Below are 12,412 nucleotides of genomic sequence, written 5' to 3'. Positions count from 1 at the left end.
TAATTAATTTGGCAAAAGCAGAATATCTTGATAGCCAAACCCAAGTTAAATGCAGACTCAGGATCATAAAGGAAAAAAATGTAACTTTAATGTATAATAACTGTTGGTCTTTTTTAGATATGTCTACAGGACTTTCATGGGTGAACCAGGGAATACTTTCAAATTCTGCTCAAGCAGGTTCAAATATAGAAGTGACTGGAGGCACCTCTATTTCTAAGTCAAGGTATGTAGAGAAATGTATCTGTTACACATAATAAAAGGATAGTTTGCAGTGGACACAGGATAAATTCACTCCTTGCACACACCCCAACTGAATATAAAGGACAGATAAATTTCGGTTATGACTAGGGTTGGCAAGCTGGTCACAAGTGACCAGTCAAATATTGTCAGTTGGGTCAATTGACTGCATATTTTTGACCAAAATATTATAGCAATTTTACAAAAAAAACTACATTTTTTGTAGTTTTTGTGACAGATATATGATTTTTTTTCATACATTTCTTAAAGGAATATACATGCTTTTTCTGTGTATTATTTGGACCTATTGGCAATTTTTGACCAATATTTGACCAGTCAGTGGACCAAACTTTATTTGACTGGCCAAATACCCAATCCTAGTTATGACTGATTTTTTTGAGCATGTTAATTTACTAGACTATTTTAGGTGTACAGTTTGTTTGTAGTCTCTTCCCAGGGGAGAAGTTCAGATTAATTAAGGGAAATGTTTTTATTAGTAGACTTCAAAAAAGTAGTGGCTTTTGAAAAAGATATAAAATACAGAGGTAATTCAAAATATTTTGAAGTGACCGCCTTCAGCTTGATTATTGATCAGCGGCCACGTCTACACAAGACATGTTGTTACTGCGCAGTCATTACTGTGCAGTCATTATTTTGTATTTGTATAAATAAGTACTAAATAACTGCTCAGTAATGAGTTACTGTGCAGTAGCATCACTGAATGACTTTTAGGTGATGCTGACTGCACAGTAGCTCGTTATTACTGCACAGTAGTGTTGCATCACTTCCTGCCATGTGACACTACTGTACAGTAGTATCAAGTTACTGTGCAGTCAGCATCTTGTGTAGACATGGCCAGTGAGAACTCGGCTAAAATTTTTTACCAATTAAGTCAGACTATTGAAGATTTTAGATTGCTTTTGCAGTATGTATTTTATTGTATCCTGTCATATTATATATTACTATATACTACTTCCATGAGAGTTTGGGCAGCAGTTCCACAATGACCTGTCAAAGGAACATTGAATTGGAAGGGACCAACCTGGATTTTTACTCCAGTTCCTTTCAATTAAAGGCAACTTACATGATAAAGATTTGTCTAGAAGGATTCAGAAAAAGAACCACTGCAGCTTCTTCCAAACACTACCACCACAAAGCTCCCCTCCTGCCTACCCCCCCATAACAACCATAGGACCTTAGTATCAAAAACATGCCACGGGAAGAACACAGGAGAGACCAGGGCATCATCAGTTTCTTAAAATCTGTGAGGTAAAATGTACCTATGTGATCCTAAGAAGTGGGCCTTGCACTAACATACAGCAAAAAGGTAGGGGGAAAAAGAAAAAAATCTGCCAATTGCCTCTGACTCATGGTTAACGTTATTTCCAGCCCCAAATGTAGCAATCAGTTTACCCTAAAGGCTTGTGCAAGACATATCAGCCAAGCACCTCAGAAGTTTCTCAGTACCATTCGGACCAGCAGTGGACCCCAACCAGGGTTTAGCTGCAGTCCAGGTCCAGGACTTCAGAGAAAGGCAAAAAGAGGAAAGAAGTCAATAATGCCTTTAAAGGTAAATTACACTTTCTTCCTAGTCCACTGATGACCAACCCTGAAGCATGGGCTTATATGATATGAAAAGTGCAGCAAATATTCTAGGCATATTAAAAGTCCAAGGAGAAGGAGGAGAAACAAGGGAAGAGTAACTAATGCAGAGAGCCATCCCAGCTACCTGGCCAGGCCTTCCTTCCTTGCACCCACAAAATCATTACGTTTCCTCTAATCTAAAGTATGTCCTTAGAACACAAAATTGCCTCAAGTAATGCAAGCATATCACTGCAGAGCAAAACCACTTCAGTGTTGGACCTCCCCCTAGTTCTTGGAGCTCACGTTATGTCTCACCTAAGACCATCTCCTCTAGTTTCCATACCCAACCTGCCCTCACCATCAGTGAAATCAGGAAGTCCTGTGCCATCAGACACCTTACACATATATAAGCAATACATATAGCAATTAAGTTTCCCCTTCATGGAGCTATCAAACGTTTGAAGCCTTGTATCACATGCTCTTTTAACCACACCAAAAATATTTGTATCCTGCCATACTATTTATGACGTAAACTTATCAAGCACTATCTTAAACCTGTTAGAAGCACATTGCAGAAAATTTCACTCTTCTGGTGCTTAAACCTCCTACTAATCCTTTTATTTTTTTTTAAACTCTTAGTTGTGAACTAAATGTATATTTGAACACACAAGTCCTGCATTATTGTGGCCCCCAGAAATTTCCACCTCCAGTTCTGGGTTTATGATGCTTGGTGGGTCCCAGTATGCACATGCTGAAATGTAGACATGACCAGACAGAATCATTCCCTTTTGATCCTGCCCTTGGCTTTAGTATCACGCCTTGCTGTGCTTCCAAGCCGAGTTGGCATGCTACCCATTAACCTTTGCACTTCCGCTGTTTCCCAACACTTCTAGCACATTTCATAAATGTATTAGCTTAATGTTGTTAGGTCATTTTTGTTTTTAAATACAAATGAAAAGCCAAGAGAAAGCTCTTAACTATTGTGAGAAATTCCCTCAATTTATGGAATGACTTTTTTGTTGTTTTGATAGTGGAAATCCAGGGTTGTGTTTGGATGCTGAAGTGGCCTTAGCAACTGGGCAGTTCCTTGCCCCTAGCAGTCAGCAGTCCAGCAGCGCAGCATCACGCTACTCAGAGTCACGAGGAGAGACTCCGTGCTCTTTCAATGATGAGGATGAAGACGAAGATGATGATGATTCTTCCTCCCCAGAATAAAGACAGTAGAAAAAAGAATATATAAAATGCTGCTTTTATGTGTTTTTAGTGCAAGCTCCTGTTTTGAATATTATTTTAGTTTCTTGCCTTTGTTTGCACTGTATGTTCAGTGAAACTAAATGGAAAATTCAAAAAAAAAAAAATCCAAAGTTGAGACAGGTTGAAAAATGTTTATAACTGAACCCAGAGCTGTATGTTGGCATGGAGCAAACGAAGGGCTTTTGCAACTGCAACCAAGGAAAAGAACAAAGTCCCTGAGGATTTGGCTGAGTAAACGCTAAGTGCACAAGTTTATTTTCCATAACTTGGGATGTTTCTCTTTTCCCTCCATTTAGCCCACTCAGATGGATATGGCTAGTGTCAGTCAAGAGATACTGATTCTCCTGTTGTCTTTTGGCTGTGCTATCTTTTAAAAGAAATCTAGATATAAAACTATCTCATGTATTAAAACCATTATAGGGAGGAGGGGGTGTCAGAATGTTTGCTTTGTTCTGTTCAACTTGCTGTATAGAAGAATCTTAAAGTAATATAAATTACAAGTGATCAAATGAATCTTTAAGAAGATTAAATCCATTGTAGGTACACTAAAAATAACATTAGTATGTATCTTTTAAAAAGGTCATAGTTTTCCATTGATATTTCAGGCCTAATTTATTACATAACTGATTATTGTTAGCCATTGCTAGATAGGGTAAAATGGTAGCATTCTCTGCGCCAACATTGTTTGTTTTTTTAAATTGGTGAAAAAAAAATGGTGTTCAGAGATTTCTGGCAATCCAGTGCTCTTCTCCTTTACATATTTTAACAGACCTTAAGAATAGTTCTCCGTAAAATCAAACCAGAACATAACAGAAAAAGGTTTTGAACTATAGTGGAGATTTCAGTCCATACATTTTCAGGCATCATTTTTTTTTTTTTAACGAGACATTTATGTCAAAACCAGTATTTTAGGAAATAAAACCCTTACTTTAGGATAGGATTGATAAGAAAAATCTAACTTTTTCATGTTTATGCAGTATGACTTTTTGCATTTCACTCACCTTGGATGATAAAAATTGACCAGGTTTTGTTTCTAGGTAATCTCACTTTTTAGCTATCCTGCTGTATTATAGCAGTTAAGGAGAAGGGAATCTGATCGTTGTATGATGTCAAATTAACACAAATAATTTTTGCATTTCAAAAATAGGAATTGGGTTAGTAGTAATTTTGCTTTAATATCACCCAATAGATTTTCATATTGTGTTAACCCAAAATGTTAGTGGTTCTTTCACCTTCCTGTTGTGCACCAAAGGTTGCATTAGTTGAAAGCTTTTTTTTCAGGTTTGGATGAGATACTTCTCAAGTACTCTTTTATATATTTGGCTTGATCATGGCCCAAAGATGCTGTTAAATATACTTTGCCAAAGTGTAGTCACGGCATATAGTGAAATAAAAAAATCATACCAATTACCATGGTGGTAAATATAAGAAGCCAGTGTTTTAAAACAGTTGTTAAATGACTGAGGCTCACTAAAACCAGGGGGGCTTGAAATGAAGTCTGAAGTCTGTATTTTACATCATACGCTGGTGCTCAGAAGGTCTGATAGATCTTTTTAATGTAATATTAATATATAATTTATAAACTATTTATAAGTTATCATTATATAAATATAATATATTAGTATATAAAGATCTGATGAGAGGTCTTTTTGTATGTAATATTAATATATAAAAACAAACTACACTTTCTGTAATACCAAGGTAGGAATGAACTGGTTAAGGGCAGCATCTTACTTTTGACCTTGTGTTTTTGTATTGTCACTTTAAACTGGTCTCAATATTGTTAATTTTTTAAGTAACTTAAAGCTTACTCAAAGTGAATGGCAAAATGAAATAATTCCTTTCAGTCTTTGCAGCCTATTAAACATTTTAGGTATTTCTAAACACTACTAGTATGTTAGCCATTCTACCATGATGGTACTCAATCTATTATTTATAGGTTTAAACTATTTGTAGTACCACTTTCACAGAACTCTGTTGTAGTCTAACATGTTTACACATACAAGAGAGATGATTAGCAAATGTTCAAAGATGTATCCTATATTATTCAACAGTCTGGCCAAGACAGCTGGGATATGCTACACAGCTGGCTCAAAGGCAGATAACCCTTTGACTTACACTAAAAATGCTTTCTTCTTTAGAGTGGGTGCTAATATCTGAAGAAAAACTTCTATTACTATAGAGATATGTAAGACCCAGTGATTGCATGGATTGAAGCAATTCACTTTGTAGTAAATAGAGAAGTAATTAACAGGCTTTGTGAATACTGACAGATGACCAAACTCAAAGGGGCTTTTTGGCCTGAAGAAACAGATGTTTCTTCAAACCTCTGTCTTGATTCCTTCTAATAAACTATTAATGATTAACTGCCATTGTAGTGACCTCTAAAACTGGAAGTAGCAGTATACATGCTTGATTGGATATTGCATCAATGCCACTTAGAAAAAAACCTTTTTGGAAAGTAGGTGCTTTTTATATAGTTTTTAAGTATATATGATTAATGGCAGAGTGAATGGTGTAGGCTGTATCCCAGAGAGCTTTATTTCTAGCTGGCCTTCAGAAAGCAAAACCAAGTTATATGCCACTCCGAACCACTGTTCAGAGGGACATTTAAAAGGATGGGAAGTGTACCAACTGTGTTTCCACCCAGGATCTTAGCTTAGAATTTCTCAGTTACTGGAGCCATTTCTGTTTTGGGAGTGAAAGACCTACAGTAAAATCTTGCTCCCACTGAAGTCCTCAATTCAGATTCCTTCAGAGCAGAGAAATGCATTGCTTGTCACTTTTGGCATGCACCATGCCATTGGACTGCCAGTCTTTCCATATTTTTGTTAAACCAGTTTCAGAGCTTCAAAGCAAAGTTCTTAGTCTGAGATCCTGTGTGCCAAGCTCCAGTCCGCAGAGAATTGTTACTGAAGACGTTGTGCTCTTGTGGTTACACTAGTCTGGGACTAGGAAGATCCTAGTCCTCATCCAGGCAAGAGAATCACACCCTGTGGGGACTCAGGCACATCATTTATCCTCCTTTTTTTGTCTCTGCAAAACCAGGCGTATGCAGGACTGCACCAAAAACCAGAGCCTGTATCTGAACTGACCTGTAAGTAAATGGGAAAAATAATTTTTCAAAAAGTTAAGCATTCACCACTCCCATTGCCTCAATAGTCTCTCCACTATGAGCACACGCAGCAGCTATTACCATAGCAGGCCTTGCTAAGAGGGCCAGAGACCAGACATTGTGCATGTCTCTCTGACCATACCTGTAGCCCAATGGATAGGGCACTGACCTGGGATGTTGGAAAGCTGGAGTGTCTTTGCCTCAAATCAGGCAAAATGAAGATTTGAAAACTGGTCTTTCAAATCTCAGGGAAATGACCTAACCATGGGAGAATTTGTTACAGTGGAATGTGGGGCAGTATTTTCTCTTGGGCTAATCTGGGTTAGACTCCAGCTCCAGGGAAAGGGTAATTGCTGACAAGCCTGACTAGAGATAGGCAACTTCCCTCTGGCCTACACTTAGATACCAAACTAAACTACATTTGATGGGTGGGAGTTAGGATAAAAGGGGTGGGACCTATTGAGAAGCATAAGCTACACCCCATTTAAATGGTGTGGCTTTTTTCAGTCCCAGCTTTAGACCCCTGAACTCTCCCTCTAGATCATATGAGGAACCTGAACACCTACTGGGTAGCAGGGACTCTTGAGTTGAACATTACGTTGCCTAAGTGGATTAAGCACAAATTTCTCCATGTAGTTAACAGCAGAATTTTAAAATCTAAATAGTCTTTTCTTTGTAATTATTTTTTAGTCTATTATCCTTATCCAGCTGAGTGAAATGTAAAAGTTAATCTCTGTCACTTTCTGGCTCTTATGCTGTACCACGGAGCAGCAAATGCTGCCAGGGAACATTTTAATCCAAAACAAAGCATGCACAACCCCACTTTTCATTAGGACTTAAAAATAAATTCATGAAAACCTTTCATTTCATCTTGAAAGTAGCTTTATTTATCACATGATAAACATTATAGAGCCTTAGCAGGAAAATTCAGCATGAAGTATTAAGCTCATAGTTGATGGTTTGTCCACACACCAAATGTCATACCTTGGTGGGCACATAAAAAACACAATTTTATCCCAAACTAATTTTGGGGGGGTTGGTTTGGATTAATATTAGGGTGCGGCTGGTTTGGGGGCACATTGATGAGTGGGTAAATATCTGGAGCCAAACAAGGCAGGTCTAAGCTCCATGCACATTTTCTTGTCTACAAAGTCATGGTGCATGCATCTTGCACAGAGCACTTCAGTGTATCATGTGGAGATGTCAGTGCATATTTTATACTATATAGCTCACATTCAGGGTATGTCTTCACCTCTTTTTTGGAGTAAGCTGAAGCCTTGTGTTCACCTACCCTCAACCATGTGAACTGCCCTTCCAAGACTTTCCTTTGGGAGCCTCTGGGAAGGAGAGAAAGAAACAGCATTTGGGCAGACTACTTCCCAGAGGAGCAGGAAAAGAAAACTCAGAGCCTTTCTAGGAGTCATGCCCACTCTGTCTCTGCTGTGCTAGACTTGTTTGGGGCAGCTGACAGACAGTGGAGTGCAGAAGGGCCAGGACTGCATGTGCTACCCCACACAGTGCTCAGATGACTTACGCATACCCTGGGACTTCCTTGAAGACAAGGGCTTCCAGGAAGATCAACCATTGACTTTGATGCTGAGGAGAGTGTCTTAGGGGAGGCTGGACTACTACCAGCTTGTGAGCTGAAGGCTTTGTAATAGAATCATTACGCAAATGGTTGACAGGTTTGGGTTATTGGATGGGTCTGGGACCAGCCCTATAAGCACTCAGATTCGTACCATGAGAATAGGACTTCTCAGCAGCGCTGCTCAGAGGAAACCTATAAGAATAGGGGCACAAGAGTCCAACTGTCTCCACAGGTCTTGAGCCCTGGACTCTAGTTGGCAACAGTCCTGGCAGGGGTGAGGGGAGGGCCTGAACATCACTGTGAAATAAGACGTTAGAGAAAACCGGCCCACATTTTAAAACGTATTACATATACTTCTAAAATAGGGTTGAGGATAGACATTTATTACTGATGCTGGACAAGTCTTAGTGACTTATTTTATAGAACCACTATCATGAATTATTCTAATAAAAAGGTAATTTTCTAACTATAATAGAACAGCTATGGACTATTTTATATTATTTTAAATTTACATTCATCTTCCTTTTTTTTGTTTTGAACTGCAAAAACCAGTAAAAGCCATAGGTTGTTTTATATTAAATGGGTGGAAAACTTGGTTAAAAATAAGTTTGTCTCAGTCATTGACTCGGCTGTTTTATTCCAAGTTTCAAAACAAAACTTAAAGCAAGGTCTGTAAACTAAAAAAGGAAGCACTCAGATAACTTTCATTTGTCTCAGTAACTCCAAAGTCATGCTGCTGCAAAAACTGTATGGGATTTAATGATTTCTAGAGCTTTATTTACTGAATGAATTGAAATTGCTGACCTGTATTTTATGCTGATCAACGGTGAGAGCTTTGATTAATTTTATTTTTCTTACTGAATCCAATAACCTATGGTTTTTTCCCCTTAATGTATCTTCTGGCATAAAATATACTACTGGATCTGCCAATTTTTTTGCGCATTAAGCTAAAAGCATTTAAACATCTCTTTCCCATTAAACCCTGTTAAGCTAAGACTTTCCCAGATTCAACTGCCATCCAATACACTGCAGCAAGTTGCCCAGAAGCCTGTAAACAATTTAGTGCAAATTTTTAGTATCCTGAGGTTCTTTCTTGATAGACTTCAATGATACACCAGTTGTTTTTTGTTTTTTCCAGAAAAGCTGCTATTAAGCTATCTTGATGATTTTTTTTGTCCTGATTGAGTAATGTTAATTTTTACTAGCACATTGTATGTGGCTAGTAGTAGTGTAAAAGGAATGTGGTAGTATTATATATGCTTTAAATATTGACAGACAGAAATACAAAGCAAAATGCATACACAAAAGTTTTACTTTCCTAATGGGAACATCGGCATTAGTATATAGTGTATTTGATCTAATAGGAAATATTACTTTGTAGTATCACACACTTTGTAAATAAATACCTGTTATTTTTTTAATGAAAATTTTATAGAAGAAGCTATTTCTGTATACTCAACTGATCTCATGTTTACCAAAATTGCTGCAAGGGGGAACCGTACTTAACAACGCGAGGGTGGGGAAACTGCATCTGATTGAAGTGAAAAGCATGCACTCATTGGAGAAAAACAACATCTAGCTGTTTATAATCTGAGGAGTAAAGCTGAACTGTAGAAGAATGGAATAAAAGAATTTAAAGACAACCAGGGTTTGTCTTGTTTTTAAGCAAAACATTGTTGTAGGAGAAAACTGCTCAAGGTTAATGTTCATAGCATGAGTTCTGTTTCATAAAAGCTACCTTACAGTGTAAGCTCCAGGGAAAATAGGGTCAAGTGAATTTGATATTTTGAAAATAAATAATAAAATTCACTAATTACAGTCCTAGTGGATATCTCAGAGGAACTTGCCATAACAATATCTAGTCAAAGGGGTTGGATTTTTTACCATCTCTAAAATCTGTGTTGAAATTTTTTTTCAGACTACATTAGGAAAAAATACTCTTACTTACCATATCAAAAAAATATCACCCAGTGTAAAGCTGTAAGTGACTCAGGATCATCTAATTAATGTCCTTGCCAAGGTAGGATTCTTCCCTATTTGGAAATGTAACATGGTTTTGTTCAGTTGAGTTTTTAAATGTCAAGTGATGATTTTCCTGTTCAACAGTCAAATACATAGTTCTGTTAGGAAAGCTTTCTTGGTATAGGGATTGGAATGAATAGTGACCATAGTGTACCATTAAATATTCCTCTTTCTCCTTGACTGTAACTTTGAAGCATCTCTTAAACTGTCCCTAATCCCAACTTCCCTTCTGCATGCACACACGTGTGCACATAACACACACATAATTGGTTGATAAGGCCCCATGTAATACTTAATAAACTTTTTAAATTTGGCACCACAAGTTATTGTTTCTAGTCCTCTTGATCATTGTTGTTGTTTTTCTTTGAACTACCTTCCTTTCCCTGGTACTGATGTGTCCAAAACAAAATGCTTTAGCCCAAAGGCACTTGCTCCACGTTCTCGCTTTACATGACCTGCCCATGATTCATTAGATTTATCTCAAGTCTGTTAACTGCAATTAAATGTGAAGACAGGACAGTGTTCAAGATGGGGAGATTCACTCCTGGGTAATGAATGCAACCTCTTACAACAGGGAAACATTCATACAATTTGCTATGACTTTTAGCTTGGGGTGCACTCAGATGCCATACACACAGCTGCCTCCTTAGCCCTGGGTGACTAAGTGAATGCTGTGTAATACAGCTCTTTTGCACCAGAACTGGGTTTTACTGAAGAGAGCCTGAGGGAGTCTTTGGAATCACAACCACAAGTGCTTTTTGAGTAGTTCCGAGTTGACTACTTCTTTAAAGATGAAGATCAGACTTGCAGAGAAAAAAATTAAATTCCTGTTAATTTACATTAATCCTCAACACCCATCCTGTCTACCATGCCTCCCTCCCTTTGCTATTCAAGAACAGGTAAATTGCTACTGATGGCTTTAGCAGAGGTTTGTTACATCACCTATAAACTTTCACCAAAAACTTTGCTACATCTTTGTAAACTCTTGCTTACCAACACTTTCCTCCTCAACCTGTTCTGAAAAAAAGGGTGCAGGTCTCACTTTAAATTCTCTGTCTTTACTAGTCCTAACTTTTGCTTAGCTGCTTCCTCTGTGAAACCAAAAGTAAAACTAAGGAAATGTTTAAGCATAATTATCAGTTTCTGCCCCCATTTCCTTGCTCTCAACAATTAGAACAAGGTATAGAAGAAGCCAGTGATTCTCAACCAGGGTGCCACAAGAGCCTTTCGAGTGTGCCACGGGGTGCCACACAATGTTAGCATTGTTAGGTTTATGAACATGATTCACAAGACAAACCTGAAGATTTCAAACAAAAATCCAGCTGTCCTTTTGTTGTTTGTTTTTGAGTTCTTTGCAACAGAAACACTGCTCTATTATTTTTTTCTGTAGACAAAAAAACAAAAAGAGGGAAAACTTAAGAGCTGGCACTTCCCAAAGGGTGCCTTGAGTCTATCCAGGGGTGTGTTTGAGTCTAAAAAGGTTGAGAACTACTGCTCTAAGAATGTCTCAGACTGTTTCACAAAGAAGCACCATGCTCATTTTTGCTGTTTCAAATTGTTCCTTATGCAGAGCTGTACATTTCTTGTAAGCATATAACAGAGTAACATTTGCTGTGCTCCAGGACCAAGATTCTGTCTGTATCACTGCTAAGTATCAGAAGACTAAAGATGACTAGAATTTTTCTTGGGGAGGGGGTGCAGAATGATTCTTCTGCATTTCACACATTTCATCTAAACCCAGCCCCCGCCAAAAAACAAATGCTAGTGGAAATACAATAACAGCATAGTTGGGTAGGTTCATTATTCATTACACTTTGTTTCAACCTCAAATGTAGGATAGAGGGACAGGTTTGCACAATACCTTCATTGTGCAGCTCCAGTGTCACAAGCACCAATCTTAATGAAATGATGGGTGTATATTCAGCCCCCCTACAGCATAAGCAAGATTTATGTAGGTTGCTCCATAACACTGTCCAATTCTACTGCAGGGGTGCCTAAATTTCTGCGCAAGTATTCTGCACCGTCACATGGCCCATCCTACGTAGTAGCCATTTTACTGCTCCTACTGTACATTTAAAGGGCTCCAGTTACTCAGTATCACTGATCCTAGTTATATCCTGATACAATGGTCATTTGGCCTGTTCCTGAACAATTCCACTTGATATTCTCCGCCACTTATTTATTAATAAGAGTTAACATTTACTGGGGAAGCCACGTTATGCTGTCTACATACAGTTATGAAAATAATTCCTTCTAACCTGATACTAGAATGCCAAAACTAGCTGAAGAATTGATTATTGGGTCCAGGGAAGCAATAAGATCCAGTAACATTGTTATCTCCTGTCTTATGTAAGCCAAAAACACCTTTCATCCTGAAACAATATAAAGCAATAAAGTATACACATCACTTCCTCTACTGGTGTGCATCAGCTCTTGTGAGCTGTTTTTAACTTAGCAGTATGATGTTTTTCTCCTTGTATTGCTTTCCCTTTCAAGCCTTGAAAGCCCAGTGAATAAAATAATTGTTCTTTAACACCATAGTTAAAATAAAAGGTTTTGTTTCTTTTTTTCTCTGTACTTAGAATAGTTGTTACCAGTAACAGCAGTGGCAT

General features: G+C 37.9%; 1 protein-coding gene across 9 annotated transcripts in view; it reads left to right on the top strand.

Moving 5' to 3' along the window:
- The window catches only part of TFDP2 (transcription factor Dp-2), a 135,955-nt gene extending 126,534 nt beyond the window's left edge, over positions 1-9,421 (top strand). For 7 of the 9 annotated variants that reach the window (XM_059730982.1, XM_059730981.1, XM_059730987.1 and 4 more), the window contains 3 exons: positions 118-223; positions 1,627-1,807; positions 2,853-2,973. In XM_059730982.1, coding sequence (XP_059586965.1) covers positions 118-223; positions 1,627-1,807; positions 2,853-2,882 — 317 coding nt within the window. In that variant the 3' untranslated portion in view covers positions 2,883-2,973. Of the gene's footprint in view, positions 1-117; positions 224-1,626; positions 1,808-2,852 lie in introns of all 9 variants that reach the window. The other 2 variants (XM_059730984.1, XM_059730983.1) reach the window with 1 other exon arrangement.
- Positions 9,422-12,412: the final 2,991 nt, after the last annotated feature.

The sequence above is a fragment of the Alligator mississippiensis genome, chromosome 7, assembly GCF_030867095.1.
Source record: "Alligator mississippiensis isolate rAllMis1 chromosome 7, rAllMis1, whole genome shotgun sequence".
In the NCBI taxonomy this organism is placed as follows: domain Eukaryota; kingdom Metazoa; phylum Chordata; order Crocodylia; family Alligatoridae; genus Alligator; species Alligator mississippiensis.
The sequence above is the reverse complement of the archived record's forward strand: the minus strand, read 5'-3'. Positions and strand labels throughout refer to the sequence as shown.